Source organism: Pan paniscus, chromosome 11 (genome assembly GCF_029289425.2).
Source record: "Pan paniscus chromosome 11, NHGRI_mPanPan1-v2.0_pri, whole genome shotgun sequence".
NCBI lineage: Eukaryota > Metazoa > Chordata > Mammalia > Primates > Hominidae > Pan > Pan paniscus.
Genome location: NC_073260.2, coordinates 92,179,229 through 92,198,089, shown reverse-complemented (window position 1 = coordinate 92,198,089; position 18,861 = coordinate 92,179,229). Strand labels below are relative to the sequence as shown.

Here is an 18,861-nt window from a genome sequence, read left to right as displayed (position 1 = left end):
AGGGCAGACAGTTTACAGAAGAATCAAGACCTGGAATTTGAAAGAAATAGAGAGCGATTTGAATTTTTAAAGGTATGGGCAGGGTCTGGTTCCGTTGTTTGGTTTTCTTTGTATGCAGGGTACGAGGGAGAGATGCCAAGGAGATGGGCTGAGTAGGAGTACTTCACGCGTTCATAGTGTTCTTTCCATTTGTCAATCCCAGTGGGGTTCCCAGGCTTTTCACAACATGCGGATTATTCCCCCTGGCTCAGGAATCATCCACCAGGTGAATTTGGAATATTTGGCAAGAGTGGTATTTGATCAGGATGGATATTATTACCCAGACAGCCTCGTGGGCACAGACTCGCACACTACCATGATTGATGGCTTGGGCATTCTTGGTTGGGGTGAGTGTTCTTCCATATATGCTGTTTTGGGGCATGCACTTTAATTCACTGTGATTCTATTACATCTCAGTAACATGAATTTACATGACCACAAGTTTCCGAGAGGTATTTTTGTCAGTTTTGTCACTGCTGTTTTTCCAGTGCCCAGAGAATCACTTTGCACCTAGCAGGCACTCAGTAATTATGCTTGGAAGAATGAACAGAAGCAAGGAGTTAGGGACATTTAGCATACACGAAAATCACCTGGGGTGTTAAAAATAGAGACTCCCAAAGCTTACTCTTCTTTGCATGTGGCATCAAGGGGATTTTGATACAGGTGTTTGGGGGACCATGCTTTGAGAAACATTTGTTAAAAAATTCTATAAAGGAAAATGGAGAAAAAATAACTGCTCTTTATAGAAACATGACTCTGCACCAATTAAACATTGTAACTGGGTTTATTACCTGTTAATGTCACTAAATTTATACCTGAGAGATAGAGTAAGGAGTAATGAAGGCATTCTTCCAGTCATGCCGTTCATTGCAGGTGTCGGTGGTATTGAAGCAGAAGCTGTCATGCTGGGTCAGCCAATCAGTATGGTGCTTCCTCAGGTGATTGGCTACAGGCTGATAGGGAAGCCCCACCCTCTGGTAACATCCACTGACATCGTGCTCACCATTACCAAGGTAACAATGTGCATCCTCTTCTGTGGTCTTGGAAAGTCACAATGATAGCTTTCCAATGGAGGGAATACATAATGGAATCTTGTTTGGTTTCCAAGTGCTCTAGCAATGCAAGGAAACAAGGTTGATGATTTTAAAAGGAGATGAGGTAAGGGAAGTGTTCTCTGTTAAGTTTAGATCATTATGTTTGTTTTCTTCTAGTATTGCTGCATCGATCTTTTTCTTAAAGGAAATTTTTTAAACTGTGAAATAGTTCAATGATACAGAAATTAAGATGGCATTCATATGCCCACCACCTAGATTTAACAGATGATACCATTTTGTCATAGTTGCTTCAGAGCTCTCTGTGTTTTTAAAGAAATAATATGTAATATCTGTGGCTAAAGCCACATTCCCCATTTCTAGAAATAATCACTATCCTGAGGTTGTAAGAATCATTCCCATGCATGTGTTTATGCTTTCACTACATGTTTTCCACATGGTTCTTCCTTTTATGTAAATAGCAAGGTAGTTCCATGAATAGAGTTTTACTTTTTAAATTCTCTTCTCTGTATTATAAGTTACATTATTGTAACATATATGTCACCAAGCTGGAAAGTATTAGGCTTTTTCTGTAGCTGTTAGAAGAGATCATCTTTTTCTGTGATTTGCTTGTTTTGTAAAAAGGCCATTTCGTTTTGGAAGACTCTTGCAAAAGCAATGGTTTTTAATGATCACAAACATAATTTTTTTTGCTTTTATAGTTTGGAGGCTGGGGTCCTTTGCATGGACATGCTATCGTTAAAGTGCAAAACACATTTCTCTCTGATTTAATTTTTGTGAAATTTTGAATTGGATTTATTTGAATACCATAGCTTATCACAAATGTCTGTGCACTGTTCTTCAGATGTGGAATACTACAGGACTTCCTCACAAAATTTGGCAGAATTCCATATTACCAAAAGAGCCCATCTGTGTGGTTGTAGCTAGAAACTGGCTTTATGCAGAGCTAAGTCAGTCACTGTGGCCTCACTCCTGGCTGGTGCCTTGTGTGGAAAAGATACGGGAATCTTTTGGTTACATTTGACTTATACTTGTAGCATGAATTTTGCTCATTACGCCTTTGAAAAGTTATTTTCTTAACTAGTGCAAGTAGTTATTTAGGTTGAAAGAATATGTAGCACTTCCAGACGCTTCCAATGATCTCATTAGAGAAAGAGAATGTTTCTCATCTTGAAATATTTTTCTTAATATCATTTGTATTTTGGGCACACTTTGTCTTTCTTTTTATAAATAAAAACTATTTGACATCATCTTAGATTTATGGGAGAGTTAGTATAAAGAGTACAGAGAATTCCTGTTATCTTTCTCCCAGCTTCCCATAATGTTAACATCTTAAATAACCATGGCACATTTATCGAAACTAAGAAGTTAACATTGGTGTGGTACTCTTAACTACAGACTTTACCAGTTTTTTCAGTAATGTCCCAGAATTCTGCTCCAGAATCCAATCCAGGATACCATGTTGCATTTAGTTGGCATTGTTTTTTAAGTTTTGAAAGTGATCACAAATGTGTTGGGCTAGTTTATTATTTGGGTTTACTGACAATACTAGTTTATAAGAAGTGCAAGATGGTAGTTCTGCATTTTGAATGTGGGCCATCAGATCTCAAACTTTTCTGTTGTTTCTGCTGCTTAGCACCTCCGCCAGGTTGGGGTAGTGGGCAAATTTGTCGAGTTCTTCGGGCCTGGAGTAGCCCAGTTGTCCATTGCTGACCGAGCTACGATTGCTAACATGTGTCCAGAGTACGGAGCAACTGCTGCCTTTTTCCCAGTTGATGAAGTTAGTATCACGTACCTGGTGCAAACAGGTAAGTGAAGGGCCCTGAAAGCATAGGGCTCTTTGTAAAAGTTCCATGAAACACCAAGAATCTGAGCACTGCCTTCTGCCTCTACCCAACAGAAGGCACTGGGTTACAGTTACACAATTATTTTTTTCTCCGTGGAGTCAAAATGGGTTTTTGGGATTTAAGGAGTTAATATGAGATAGAGATGGTATGGCCAATAGAAAGAGCTCAGAGATTACAGAAGCCTGGATATTTATACTGGTCCTCTACTACTAGTTTTTTGACATTAAACAAGTGATCTTAGTAACGGTTACTGCTGCCTATGGGGTACTTGCTGTGTACCAGGTACCTAGTATGTATTTGCTGTCAACCTCTTTACAGATCTGTAGGGTAGATTGATTGACTAGTTAATTAATATTAGAGAAAACTGAGGAGCAGAGAAGTGTTCATACCCAAGGCTAATAAACAGCAGAGTCAGAATCCAACCCTGCAACTGCCTGGCCCCATACAGGAACAGCACTCTGCAACACCCCTCTCAGGGATGTCCAAAAAATGAAATGAGGCCAGGCACGGTGGCTCACTCCTGTAATCCCACCACTTTCAGAGGCCAAGGCAGGCAGATCTGACCTGAGGTCAGGAGTTCGAGACCAGCCTGGCCAACATGGCGAAACTCCCAGGAGGTGGAGGTTATGGTGGGCCGATCTCACACCACTGCGCTCCAGCCTAGGCAACAGAGAGAGACTGTCTCAAAAAAAAAAGAAAAAAGAAAAGAAATGAGAGTGTGATGTGATAATGAGAAAGAAAGGGGAGGTGGCTGAAGTACCCCAGAGGTGCTTGTGCAGATCTCTGGATGAAGTGAAGGGACAGCCATGGGAAGGGTTTCATGAGAATCTTACAGACTCCAAATAAATCTTAGTCTTCTGCCATAGCCTGAGGAAATTCCTCTAGAAATAGTAAAGATTGTCATGAAAAAGTTTATTTTAAAAAGTTTTTATTAAATATAAACACATTGAAATTGATTAATACATCTTTGTTCCCCCAAAGGATTTTAAGTGAAAAAGATAAAGAACTAAAAGAACAGAATAAATAATTGAGGGAATCAACCTAAAGAAAGAGAGGGATAGTGTGCTGGGTAGAGAGATAAAAGCTGTGAGATGGATCTAGAGGGAAGGTTAGTTGGTTAGTTCCCGTGGTGCTGCAGGTGGCCATTATACTTCTTGGTAATCCAGTGCCAAATTTGTAACATCTATTAAATTGAAACAAATATTTTGCTTCAGAAGAGTGTAGCCCTTTCTCATAGTAAACCCTAAGAGAGATTTCTCCTGTTCATCTTCATGAAGAGCATGGCATGGGTTGTAGTGAACAGCAGGCTCAACAACAGGTCAGGACAGATACATTAGTGAAGCTCATACAGCTGTCTTTTATGAGGTCTGTGCTGAGAGCTAATGACGTTTACAGTTCAGCTAAAACAAATAGATACACAAAAAGTTCTGATCAGTGGTAGGATCAGCCAAAGGATCAAACCTTCTGTTTCTAACCATCAGAGAAATTGTGGACTACATGTCCGTTGGGCATACTTCATGAGTATTATCTCCTACCCCGGGATCTTGATAAAAGTTAAATAGCAGAGGGTTCAAGGTCATATTCCTGGTGATGCAGAATCATGAGTTAAGACTTTGAACTTTTGGGTCAAGCTCAGGTTTGGATTTTGGTTCTACCGTTTACTGGCTGTGTTACATGAGAAAGTTACTTAGTCTTCTTGAGCCGCCATTTCCTTATCCATAAATGAGAATAATAATTGTACTTGTATCATAAGACTATGATAAAGGATTAGAGATTGAGGTAATACATTTAAAATGTTTAGGACACAGTGCCCAGAAAGTGCTCAGTAGCCAGTGGTTTCAGGTGGGGTTGGGATGCGTTTTAATTTTAACGGTAATCATGTGGAATGCTGAGTCTTTGTGGCCAGTTGAAGGCATATGCATAGGTGTGCTTTCACAATTAGCTCAGGTGTAAGATTCTCCTAATTAAAGGCTATACCCCAAAAGAGGCGGGTTATCTATAGATAGAACCAGAATCTTTTTCAGAAAACAGTCACTTTGATAGGAACAGCACATTCATTAATGGCCCCTAATAAAAAGCAGCATCAGTGGGAGAGTCAAACCATTAGCCTGGAAGCCGAAAACTCGACAGAGCTGTTGGTGTGTGTGTAAGTGCAGCGTATGTTGTGTACTTACATAATTGCTAACGGAAGTATCAGTTTATAAACTTCAACCAGGAAATACTAACCTATGTTACTTGTTACTCCTTAAAATGCCTTTTAGGTCGTGATGAAGAAAAATTAAAGTACATTAAAAAATATCTTCAGGCTGTAGGAATGTTTCGAGATTTCAATGACCCTTCTCAAGACCCAGACTTCACCCAGGTATGAGAGTGCCTTCCACTGTGCATGTATTTCCTCTTCCTCAAGGCTGCGATTTTAGTGGTGTTTTTTCTTGGGGGAATGCGCTAGCAGGAAATTAGTCACTGCCAAGGCATTACAAGAGAACGGAGTTTTAAAAGGTTGAAAAACCAAAAGGATAAGGCAATTGTAAACATAACAGAATAATATAACTTCTTACATTCCTACTGGCTTAATAATTGTAGGTTAAGTGTGCTCCCCTATTTGAACTACTGATTCACACCTCTTAACGTGGAAGACCACTGAAAGACTTTGCTAAAGGAATAAGAATGATACAATGGACTTTGGGGACTCAGGGGAAAGGGTGGGAGGGAGGTGAAGGATAAAAGATTACACATTTGGGTACAGTGTACACTGCTCAGGTGATGGATGCACCAAAACCTCAGAAATCACCGCTAAAGAACTTATTCATGTAACCAAACACCACCTGTTCCCCAAAAATCTATTGAAATATAAAGAAAAATAGAGAGACTTCACTAGTGGAACAAGAGCTGTTTAAAGGCTAAACCATCATTATTACAGACCTAGAAAGAAGTGAAGGTACAAACATGTCAGAAAACTGAATCCACGTTTTTCTAGACAACAAGGTAAACTAGACCTGTGACCCATGTTTGGTTTCTTAATACATCGAGGAAAGGAAATGTTCAGTTAGACTAAGGCCCATTTCCTGGTGTTGATAACTTAATGGCTGCATCCCTCCGAAATCACCTTACAAGTGTAATGGTTTATGTATGATTTCAATAGAAAACCCACCTTCAGCCTAACTTAGCCATATAAAACGCGATGAGCTGCCTCCAAGGATGGGCGAGTGGAGGACACTGGGCGTCTGCAGCACCCACCCTGTTCTTTCTGAGAGGTGGCAAGGCTGCCTGCCTGTCTCCTGCTACTTAAGTGCCCATCATGATCTTGGGAAATTAATCACTTAAGATTAATTAAGAGGATTAAGAGAAACATTGACTTCCTTGTTTTTGAATGTGGTAGTTTATTTGCTTATTTTTATGGTTGTCATGTTTTAAATTCTCTGATATGCTTTGTGTTTCCTCTTTGTGGGTATAATGTAAATTCTATAATTTCTTTTCTTTGGGGTCAACAGGTTGTGGAATTAGATTTGAAAACAGTAGTGCCTTGCTGTAGTGGACCCAAAAGGCCTCAGGACAAAGTTGCTGTGTCCGACATGAAAAAGGACTTTGAGAGCTGCCTTGGAGCCAAGGTAGGGGCCTGCGGGAAGAGGTTGAATCCTCTCAACTCTACCTCTTGTCTGGTTACTCAGTGTCCAGGCTTTCATCCCACTTGACATGAATCTTCCTGTAGCCTGAAGCTTGAGGGTGTTTATTCTCCCTTCTGAAGTCCTTAATGACTTCCTCCATTAGTCACGAGCCAAGCAGCAAGAGCATCATAAACACAACTCAACCCACCTTTTTAAGCATGTCTGCTTTTCGCAGGACGCTCACCACACTGTTTACTCTACTCACCCGAGGTTTTCTAGCTGTTGCACCTTTGTGCATGCCCCTCCCTGCCTGAAAGTCTCTTCTCCAACTCATATTACTCTGTTCTGTGAACTCCATAAAACTTGGTTCAGATACCAGCTACTCTGCATCGGGTTCTCAGAATCTCATAGCAGAAAGTCCCCTTTCCCTTATTGGACACTTCATGGTGCTTGGTCTGAAATACTTCGATAGCATTCCATATTCTTTAACTTACATTGTTGGTACTTTATTTGCATGTATGATTTCTGTTGCTAGACTGTACGTGTGAGAATAGGATTTGTGTCTGAATCACCTTGGGAGCCCGCAAGGTACCTAGCACAGTATCTTACATGCAGTAGATTTTCAATGAACATTTCCCAAAAGAATGATTAAGATGTATGATGGATTTTATCTGTGAGACACCAGTATTATGCCAAATATTCAGCTGTACTTTGTTTGCGTTGTTGATCATGATTAATTGAGTCTGGTCAAAATAGCGCCTTTTTCTAAATTTCCGTAAGGTTAGAATCCATAGTCTTAATCAGTCCATATCCATTAAACTGTACAATAATGTCATTGAGTTCAATTTAGACTAGCTTTAAATTTGTAGTTTTAGCATTTACATTTTTGAGGTGGGAAGGAAGTAATTGTTACTAATTTCAGTGCAGAGTAAGACTCAGATATCATGACTGCTTTTTGTAAAGATTTCAAACGAGTAGTTTTTCTGTAGCATTTCAGAGTTTACTTGCAGAGATACTTATGCTTTTGTTAAGAATTGGCCTTTAAAATTATAGTTACCAAAGTATTCCTTCTTCTCAAGTGAGAACTGTTGACTATATATATGTATTTTCCTCTAGCCAGATACATGTATATCTTATATAAATATATTCCTATATAATACACATTTTTTCTTCCTTTAGCAAGGATTTAAAGGATTCCAAGTTGCTCCTGAACATCATAATGACCATAAGACCTTTATCTATGATAACACTGAATTCACCCTTGCTCATGGTTCTGTGGTCATTGCTGCCATTACTAGCTGCACAAACACCAGTAATCCGTCTGTGATGTTAGGGGCAGGTAAGTGCATTTGACTCCATCCTCATGGTCATACATGTGTTTAGGTGGAAATAGCCCGAGACAGGGCCCAGGGCCTTGGCGGAGTTGTACATGTAGTTCCCTGAACCTCGTCTTTTCCAGATACAGATATTTATTGGCCCATAAATATCTACACAATAAATAGTGTCCAAAGCAAAGTTTTTAAAATAGAATGCACACTGCATAATAGTCTCTCTTGAGAATTAACACAGAAAATAAGTAGAGGAAAGCAAAGGAAGCTGGATTTCTGGGAAAGCCTACATTCTTGTGTCAGACTTTGGAAGAAAAATAAAGTGTTATCACAGACTTTGTTCTCCATGAAACCCCTGAGCAGCAGGATTGAGTTCTGACGTGAATGCTGGGAGGTGTTTCTGAATGAGGGCACCGGGCACTGGCTGATAAAACCTGGGGCCACTGACCTGTTTCGCAATTCTGGTTGCGTTGTTAATATTTACATATGTGGTTTCCCTACTATAAGGTCTCTTTAGTTTCCAAGTTTTTAGTCATCCCCAAAGCTCCTCTTATATCCATCCACAGACCAGGCAGTGTCAGCAGTTCCTTTTTATGAAGCAGACATGGGCATTAGGAAAGCCTTCTTTGCCTGAGTCCGTGTATTGCCACCTAAGCTTTCCTTGTCTGGTCTGGAGCAAACCAGTCTTCTGTAGACAAGTTACCAGCATGTCTGTGGCTTTTTGTCCCCTCATGTCCCCACCCCCACTGCTCATGTTTTTGCTACTTCTGTGATACTTCCTAAGACAGAGCACCCAGTGTTCCAGTAGCAGTCTCTGTATCTGCCAAAGTCCAGCAGATCCTCCACTTCAAGATATATCTGAACACTCGATTTTTACTTCTTGGCTGACCGTTCCTTGCCAGCCAGCACACAGTTGATATAGTTTCAGAAAGGGCTCCTTCAATTATGATTTTCATCCAAATAAAACATAATTAGAAAGATCATTTTCCCTCTAAAAAAATTAAAAACTCATTTTGTAATATATTCCTAAATGGTTTTACATTTATCTCTTTAAAAAAAAAAAAGTAAGCAAATCTCTTTCTTCATTTCCTTGCCTAGTTTTGAGTTTACTGCATACATCTAAATGACCGTTGGCCAGGGAGCCTTTAGATTTCTGTTTGGCAGCAGAAACAGCAGATAGTGCCAACATGAAGGGAGCGTGGTCAGGTGGTGGCAGGAAATGCAGACTGAAGAAAATCAGGCTCTTTTCTGAAGTGTGCCTGGCACCTAGAGCAGGCAGCCACCCACACTGCATCTGTGTTTACCATTTCACAGGATTGTTAGCAAAGAAAGCTGTGGATGCTGGCCTGAACGTGATGCCTTACATCAAAACTAGCCTGTCTCCTGGGAGTGGCGTGGTCACCTACTACCTACAAGAAAGCGGAGTCATGCCTTATCTGTCTCAGCTTGGGTGAGGGAGAGTTTTCTTTTGCACCATTGCTTTTGTTGAATTGTGTGCCTCATGTATCTTGCTGTGTCACCTTGTAACAGATGTGAGATTATCTGATGATATCTAATTGCATAGTCGTTTATCAGTTGGTAGTTAGACTTAAACCCTTGCATTCCATCTAAAGAGGGTCCTCTTGCCCTCTAGGGCACCTACCATGAATGGAGTTTGCAGGACTGGAAGTTGCTTTGGTTGAGTCAGTGAATGAGTGGAGAGTGAATGTGAAGGCCTAGGACATTACCGCACACTACTGTTGACTTTGTAAACACTGGACACTTAGGCTACACTAACTTAATAAAAAAAAGTTTCTTTCTTCGATAATTAAACCGTAGCTTACTTTTATTTTACAAACTTTTAAGTTTATTGAAACTTTTGACTCTTAAAACACTTAGCTTAAAACAAACATATTGTATAGCTGTTCCAAAATATTTTCTTTATATCTTTATTTCATAAGTTTTTTCCTATTTTTGAAGTTTTTATTTTTTTACTTTTTAAATTTTTTTGTTAAAAACCAAGACAGGCTGGACCCAGTAGCTCACACCTGTAATATCAGTGCTTTGGGAGGCCACGGCAAGAGGATTGCTTCAAGCCAGGAGTTTGAAACTAGCCAGGGCAACATAGTGGGACCCCTGTTTCTACAAAAAAAAAAAAGTAAAACAATTAGCCAGGCATGGTGGTGCATGCCTGTAGTCCCAGCTACTCGGGAGGCTGAGGCTGCAGGATGGCTTGAGCCCAGGAGTTTGAGGTTGCAGTGAGCTATGATCACGCCACTGTACCCCAGTTTGGGTGACAGCAAGACCCTGTCTCAAAAAAAAAAAAAAAAAAAAAAAAACCTAAGAGATAAACACACACTTTAGGCCTACACCGGGTCAGGATTGTCAGTATTACTGTCTTCTACCTCCACATCTGTCCCACTGGAAGGTCTTCAGGGGCAATAACATCCATGGAGCTGTCATCTCCTATGATAATAATGCCTTCTGGAATACTTCCTGAAGAAACTTCCTGAGGCTGTTTTACACTTAACTGGTTTGCTTTTTTTTTTTAATAAATAAAAAGAGTACACTCTAAAAGAACAATAAAAAGTCAGCGTGGCTGGGCGCGGTGGCTCATGCCTGTAACCCCAGCACTTTGGGAGGCCGAGGCAGGCAGATCACGAGATCAGGAGATCGAGACCATCCTGGCTAACACGGTGAAACCCCGTCTCTACTAAAAATACAAAAAAACAAAATTAGCCGGGCGTGGTGGCGGGCGCCTGTCATCCCAGCTACTTGGGAGGCTGAGGCAGGAGAATGGCATGAACCCGGGAGGTGGAGCTTGCAGTGAGCAGAGATAGCGCCACTGCACTCCAGCCTGGGCAACAGAGCAAGACTCCGTCTCAAAAAAAAAAAAAGTCAGCGTGAGTTTGTTTATACCAGCAGCATCATAAACAAGAAATGCCTTGCACTGTGACATCACGATGGCTACAACATCACTAGGTGATAGGAATTTTTCAGCTATATACCACATATACATTTGGGTGTATGTGGTCTATCACTAACAGAAACATTGTGCGGTGCATGAATGTATTCATTGCCAAATACGCTTTCTCCAATTTCCATATTATTCCTCACTTATGACATATATTTTATTCATGTGCCTCATAAAATTCAAATCTCCTTAGGATTATACAATAATAGTAGTTAATGAAGATATGGCATATATGATTTCAACTTTTTTAAATTGTTGCTCATTCAATTTGATTCCTTTTTATAAGTTAAAAATATGAATAGTATTCTTATGTTACATATTAGAATGCTCTCAAGAATGAAACTTTTAGAAATAGCACTATACTGAACTTAGTTCATGCACTGCAATTCCTTTTTGAACAGTGGTGTCTGGAAACTGTGGCCAGCAGAAGGGCTCACTGAAAGTTATTCTTTTTTTTTTTTTTTTTTTTTGTGCTTCTCTCTTGGTGTCTAGGTTTGACGTGGTGGGCTATGGCTGCATGACCTGCATTGGCAACAGTGGGCCTTTACCTGAACCTGTGGTAGAAGCCATCACACAGGTAATTGCAGAGGTGCCTGTAGGTTTAGAGTATGATCTTTTGAGTTTAGTTAAAATTACTAGCTGGGTAATCTTGGGCAAGTTAATTAACCTATCTGTGCCTGGGTTTTCACAACTGTATATTGGAGATGATAATGGTATCTATTTTATAGAGTTGTGAGAATTAAGATGATGATAAACATAAGTCACTTAGTGCAGTGTCTGGCACTCAAGTGCTCAGTACTTGCTGGTTTTCACTACAAAGAGCTCTACAGTTGTTTGTTATAGGTATTGGGTTAGTGCAAAAGTAACTGTGATTTTTGCCATTTCAGTGATGAAGACCACAATTACTTTTGCACCAACCCAAATAATTTGAAAATTGGTTCAAAGTGAGACAAGTCTCCACACAAATGAATCTAAACTAAATTGCTTTGGCTTGATTTTTATCCCCAAAATGCTGAACCTTGAAAAATAGTATTTGGTTTGCTTTGCATTAATTATAGAATCTACGTAAGTCATTGTGACTTCCTTTAACTATCAACTGTTAGGTCTTTCCCACCTGTTCTTGGGCCCCAGGCAGCAATAACTAGTATGTTGCCTTCTAACTACCTGATATTTTCTCGTGAGCAGAAATCACTAAACATGTCTCTGCTTCCTTTGACCCAGAGTATCTCCCATGGGGACACCCCGGTGTACCCTTCTCCCCTCTAGTGGGAGAGAACCAAGTGAAAGGGCAGCTTAAAGGACTGTATCCTTGCGATGTGGAAACTCTTGCCAATGGTCTGAGACAAGAAGCCTAGTCAGTATCTTTTAATGACCTGATTTTTCTCTTGCCTTACACAGGGAGACCTTGTAGCTGTTGGAGTACTATCTGGAAACAGGAATTTTGAAGGTCGAGTTCACCCCAACACCCGGGCCAACTATTTAGCCTCTCCCCCCTTAGTAATAGCATATGCAATTGCTGGAACCATCAGAATCGACTTTGAGAAAGAGCCATTGGGTAAGATTTTGTTTGTGCAGCCATAATTTTTTTCCAGTGAATTCAGAAATATTACTAGAAGAAACTTAATAAGAAATGAAGCATAGAGCCTCCAGGGATAAGACAAAGAAGAGAATCATTTCTTTATTCCCCAATATACAGCTAAGACTTAACTGCAATAGTTAAAGCAAGAATCTACTGAGGGTAAAGGATAACTAAAGGAAAATAGGTGCCAAAAGGAATAGACATCTTGCTATTCTGGTTTCTTCTGTAGTTCCTCCCTTTCTAGCTCTCACTTTAATGATAGGCATTGTTTTAATATATACTCTGTAGAAACATACTGCAGATATTTCAACTTCTCAGAATTCCAAAGAAATGATACATCATTTCCTTTCCTCAGATCAGCTTGCTTGCTCTGCCTGCCTCAATCTATTCTAAGCCGAATAGATAATATGAAAACAATGCCTCTGAAATTTACTTTTAGGAAATCATAACTTCAGACGTACAGTTGATCCTCGTTATTTGTGAGTTCTATGTTTGCAGATTTGCGTAGTCACTAAAATGTATTTTAACCCCCAAATCAATATTTGTAGTATGTTCACTGTCATTCACAGATCAGCACAAAGGGGTGAAAACTTTATATCATTCAACACACACGTTCTATGCTGAGATCTGATAAGGCGTCACTCTGACTTCTTGTTTCAGCTCTCCTGCGATATATAAGGATCCTTTTCTTGGTCTACGTAGTGCCATGCTTTTTGCATTTTTGTGCTTTTTGTGGTGATTTCGCTGTTCAAAATGGTCCTTGAGCATAGTCCTGAAGTGCTTCTGGTGTTCTTGAACACAGGCCAACTGTGATGCGCATTGTGTTTAGATAGGCTTCGCTGGAAGTTCAATGTCAGTGAGTCAACAATTTCTATTAAATAAGGTGAATAATAAACCTCACATGAAGCAATGTTATGTATTGATTGGTGACCAGAGGCTTGCAGGAACCTAACCCTGTATTTCCTCCAGTGGCAGTGATTCCGTATCCACTCATTCAGTGTTCACACGGGCTTTATAGAACATAGCTACCGAGGAGAATGAGGCTTGACTCTGTATAATCATGAAAATTGCATATTAGAAAGTTTTCTCATTAATAAACATTTTTTCCCCAGGAGTAAATGCAAAGGGACAGCAGGTATTTCTGAAAGATATCTGGCCGACTAGAGACGAGATCCAGGCAGTGGAGCGTCAGTATGTCATCCCGGGGATGTTTAAGGAAGTCTATCAGAAAATAGAGGTGAGGTCCCACACTGCCCTCCCCGCCCCAGAGGATCTAAGGGAAAGCTGCTCCCTTTGTGTCCTGTCTGCAGACCTCAAGGCTAATGGGAGTATAAACTATATAAAGTAACATTTATTTCTTCAGATAACTGGGGAGGTGGTTCTCCGTCATTTTTCTCCTGTGACTCGCATTTTTACAAACCCCACCTCCCCCAAATGTTCCCAGATTTGGACAAGTTGGTGACAGCCTAGAGAAGAAAGGCCTCCTCAGGTTCAGCTCTCCAAAACCCCACGCCTTTCTCGGACACCCAGGGGTGTGTGTCAGCTGTGGCGAGGACCCCTGGTGGTCACTATATTGTGTCACTAAGTGGAGTCCATTGGTTGAATGCACCTCTCAGAATGCATTTTTGCACACTTAAAAATAAAAAAATTAAGGCCACTCAGTAGGAAGTGCCAAACTACTGAAATAAAACTTTCCGTACATTTTACAAATAGGAGGAAATGTGTGGGGCTCAGCATTATATTCTGAGACTCTTGGATATTATTCCTTTCCCCGCCTTCTGCATTCAACTGACCCAAGGGCTTCTGACTGCGGCTGATGCTTTAAATGAGAGTAGAACTGTCTAGGGGAAAGGGTGATGGGGGTGTGATGTTCACACACTGCACTCTTCACAAGGTGCTCCTTTGGAGATGGTGTTAGGGAGCTTGGCAGGCATTATGTTAAATGCCTTCCTCCAAAGGCCGAGTTAATGGACCTGTGGACAGAATTCAAACCAATTTTAATGCATAGCAGCTGTCATTTGCAACCCAGTGTTTGTGTGACCTGGAAGGCCACTTCCCAAAACACTCAGAGAGTAATTTCCCCTTTGGTACAATCTGGATTATTATTTCATAAGTTATTGATAAGCATATGCATTAGTTATCTATTGCTATGATATAGCAATAGATATAGTGAGTTGAAACAACAAACATATATTGTCTCCCATTTTCTGTGGGTCAAGAATCCAGGCACAGCTTCACTGTGTACTTTCACAGGGTTCCCATAAGATGTCATCTGGGGCTGCAGTCTCTGGAGGAGGGTCCACTTAGGCTCACTCATGTGGCTATTGGCAGGATCAAGTTCCTCAAGGGCTGTTGCACTGAGGTCCTCCGTTTCTCACTGGCTGTTCGCTAGAAGCCTCCCTCAACACCTTGCTATGAGGGTCTCTTCACGACTCACACATGGTAGCTGGCTTCCATCAGAGCAAGAGAGCGAGAGTCAGAAGGCAGGTCTCAATAACCTAATCTAGGAGATAGTCACTAGCTTCAGCCCACACTCAACAGGAGGGGGTCAACTAAGGATGTGAATCCCAGGAGGCAGGATCCCTCCTGCCATCCTAGAAGCTGCCTATCACGGTGCATATGTATGTTGTTTGTTTTTCAGAGACCAGGTCTTGCTTTGTCACCCAGGCTGGAGTGCAGTAGTGTCATCATAGCTCACTGCCACCTCAAATTCCTGAGCTCAAGCAATCCTCCCATCTCAGCCTCTCGAGTAGCTCGGACTACAGGCACATGCCACCACACCCAGACAATTTTTTTTTAATTTTTGTAGAGACATGGTTTTGCCATCTTGCCCAGGCTGGTCTTGAGCTGCTGGGCTCAAGCCATCCTCCCACCTCAGCCTCCCTAAGTAATGGGATTAATAGATGTGAGCTACCACGCCCAGCCCACAGTGTCTCTGGATTTTTAAGTTACTTAGCATGACCCACTATTAGTATAAAGGAACTCTTGTATGTGGCTATTGAGAATAAAAATGGTTCTTAGTGTACCTTTTAGCTTGAATGTATGTTTTGTGTTTGCATATTAAATTTTCTCCGGAATGGGATGTGATTAGATCTGCCTTTCTTTTCTTTTTTAAGACTGTGAGTGAAAGCTGGAATGCCTTAGCAACCCCATCAGATAAGCTGTTTTTCTGGAATTCCAAATCTACCTATATCAAATCACCACCATTCTTTGAAAACCTGGTATGGCTTTTTATTTTTTAACAAAATGAATTCTTTGAAGGGTTTCTTTCCTAATAATATCTACTTTATTACCCCATGCTCTTGCTTTGACTACCCATTTTATTAAACCCTTTGCAAACCCAAGCAGATATTGCCGGGGAAAGTTTTGGGAGGCTGGGATATTTGGCTGCCGTGGGTCTATAGTTTCTCTATGCAGGGGTTCTGCGTGGATGTACACAGCCACCCTAGTAATCACCTGGACTTAAACCTAGTAGAGTCTGAGGGACTGTTCCAGGAGAACATCCCCAGAGCCCACCATAGTGAACCTTATACCCATAAAAACCAGGGACATTGTCCCTGAAACTGATGATCTAGAAGTTTATGCTCTCCTGGGTGGGTCACTGTGGGAAGGGATGCAGTAGAAGTGAGGATTCCAGTTGTCCTTAGCATCTGAGGAGTTCTAGGGATGTGAAGAGAGAGAATGTCATTTGCAGCTGCGTTACTGTTGCTTTTGAGGGGATATTGCCAGTATTTTACCTTTTCTTCAAGATTAAGATATGAATGTTTTGAGTAAATTCACCTTACTTTTCTTGGCATCTTTGATAAAAACTAGAACACTAGAATTTTCTGTGCATTGGTGTGGAACTGTCCTCTGATTCAGGTCCATGGGCCACCATCGTAGAGACTGATCTGGTAACTTGTTTGAGAAAACCTGGGCCAATGCTGACTTTTTGTATTCTTTGCTAGACTTTGGATCTTCAGCCCCCTAAATCTATAGTGGATGCCTACGTGCTGCTAAATTTGGGAGATTCGGTAACAACTGACCACATCTCTCCAGCTGGAAATATTGCAAGAAACAGTCCTGCTGCTCGCTACTTAACTAACAGAGGGTAAGTATGAGTGAGGCAGGAAGGACTAAAGGCAAAAATGGAGTAATGGAGTTAATGAGGCCAGCATTTGTCTTTTCACCTGGCCCTTTGGAATGAGACTCTTTGGTTTTGCACTGAGGCTTAACCCTGGGGTAAAAACCAATTGCATTTTCTGTTTGCTGCTTAACAGCTTCCATGGGAGAAACAATCAACATGTGAATCCCAACAAGGGGAAGGGGAGAGGGACCTTCATTTGAGCAAGTGTATACATTAGGCCCAACTGTCATCCCTGCCCCTGGGTTGGCTGATCTTTAAAGTACAAGGCTCTGCTCTTAACCTGGGGCAGAGGCAGAACCTGACATGCATTGCCAGGTCCTGGTTGAGAAACCTAATGTTTACAGAGCACTGCTTGGAGGATTTGCAGCTTACTCATCTGTTTATCAGTTCTTCAGTAGTGTGCTGATATTCATAGGTATGCCAGTATTATCAACTACTGTCTCATATATTAATCCACGTCAGTGGTTCACCAATCTGAGTTTCCACGAGAATCATGTGAGGACATAAAAATTCCTGGTTTCTATCCCCATCTGCTGAATCAGTTCTTTCAGTGATTCCCCAGAGCAAATTTGAGGAACAGAATCCAAATGCCTTTTTTCTATTGATTGTTGACCCCTTTTGAGGCATGAACACGTCAGAGAATTGAATGAAAGCAAATCTAATGCCTTCCCAGAAAAATGCACATACCCACAACATTTTGGACAGTTTCAGGGATTCCAAGACATACTCACCTGCTCCTGTAACCCATTAAACTCTCTCAGTCCTTAAATTCTATCTAACCATTGATTAAATAATATTAACACATCCATCCCCTAGTATTTTAAGGAACAGCTCAGTGAACTGGTCACTGTGTTAATTGTAAGGTACGTTTCCTGACACTGCAAAGTTTCCTTTCACTGAGGCCCCACAGACAAGATTTCCTCTGGTTTGGGGACCAGAAATAGCTGTTCTGCCTCTTTAGCACTGCCTCGATTTTTCTCTCATGAAAGTTGTAAGTTATGTTGCCAGCTGTGTGTCTTTCCTTTGCATTGAGTTCCTGATAATTCAGGGACAAATTTGAAACTATTTCTGGTTACTTTATGGAACGTATTTTGTGTTTCCCCCTGTTTGTGGCTCCATCTGATTTGCCTAACCTAATTCTTCCCTTTGCTTCCATTTTCTTACTTATTTTTAATTTAGCTCTTTATCTTATATGAAGCTTTATAGGCTACCCTACTAACAAATAAAACATTCTTTTTTAGATTTCCTTCTTATTTTTCTAACCAGATTTGAAAGACAGTTAACCCAGGAGAATACTGACTTATGCCTCTCACCACCCCTTCTCACCTCTCTCTCTTCTCCGTTGAAGCTTTGGGGACAGCTTTTCTGCCATGGAGAACAATGCTTAGGAGACTTAGAGAAATAGCCAGGTCTATGTTTTGTTTTGTTTTGTTTTTTTCTTTTCTTAGTGTAAGCTAAGGTTAATCTTTGCTTGCTTCACTAAGCCAGGTCCTTTCTTGCTTGCCTTCTTAGCCTAACTCCACGAGAATTCAACTCCTATGGCTCCCGCCGAGGTAATGACGCCGTCATGGCACGGGGAACATTTGCCAACATTCGCTTGTTAAACAGATTTTTGAACAAGCAGGCACCACAGACTATCCATCTGCCTTCTGGGGAAATCGTGAGTATTGTCTTCTGCTTCCTGCAGACACTAGCATTTGTCAGCCTTGGTGGAGGTTGGATATTTACAGTTACTCGCCTTTTGGTTTTAGTTGTTCTTCACAGCTCCATCCTACCCTAACTACAGTCCTCCTTGCCAGGTGTCCATATGCATAGAATGTATCACTGACAAATTCAAACCTTTTCTTCTTGCTTAGAGGTTCTAGACCGTGGTTTCACTGAGTCTCTTTTCTTAGGAATTGAGCTTTGAGTGAAATTTCATTTAAAGTATTTGAAGGGGAAATACCAGGTTAAATTAAAGGATATTTATCAAGAAGTGCTATTGTATGACTTTATTGGCATGTAATTTAATTCATCTAATCCACATGAAAAGAAGGAGTAGAGAGGTGCTTGGAGGCATGTTTTGGTTCTAATGGGAGCACTGTGGTCAGTATGTTGCAGCAGGGACTGTTTGTTCCCAGCTCCACGTTATACTACCTGTGGAGCCTTGAAGTTATTTCCATCTCTGAGCCTTGCTTTTCTCACCTGTGAAGTAAAAATACTACTTACCTTGGAAGAACGCTCTGAGGCTTAAAATGAAATGGAATGAAATATAAAACCTAGCATAGAGTCTGGTACATGTCATAGGTCCTTAGTGTCACTTCCCTTCCCAGTGATTGCTGTGAAATTGCCT

At 40.9% G+C, this 18,861-nt stretch overlaps 1 protein-coding gene across 3 annotated transcripts in view; it reads left to right on the top strand.

The window, feature by feature from the left end:
• ACO1 (aconitase 1) overlaps window positions 1-18,861 on the top strand; it is a 67,531-nt gene that overhangs the window by 33,654 nt on the left and 15,016 nt on the right. For 2 of the 3 annotated variants that reach the window (XM_003830098.5, XM_063594456.1), the window contains 14 exons: window positions 3-72; window positions 203-386; window positions 913-1,052; window positions 2,728-2,899; window positions 5,200-5,300; window positions 6,430-6,546; window positions 7,723-7,882; window positions 9,186-9,321; window positions 11,317-11,401; window positions 12,223-12,379; window positions 13,516-13,640; window positions 15,520-15,624; window positions 16,351-16,493; window positions 18,042-18,189. In XM_003830098.5, coding sequence (XP_003830146.3) covers window positions 3-72; window positions 203-386; window positions 913-1,052; window positions 2,728-2,899; window positions 5,200-5,300; window positions 6,430-6,546; window positions 7,723-7,882; window positions 9,186-9,321; window positions 11,317-11,401; window positions 12,223-12,379; window positions 13,516-13,640; window positions 15,520-15,624; window positions 16,351-16,493; window positions 18,042-18,189 — 1,843 coding nt within the window. The other variant, XM_055092062.2, reaches the window with a different exon arrangement.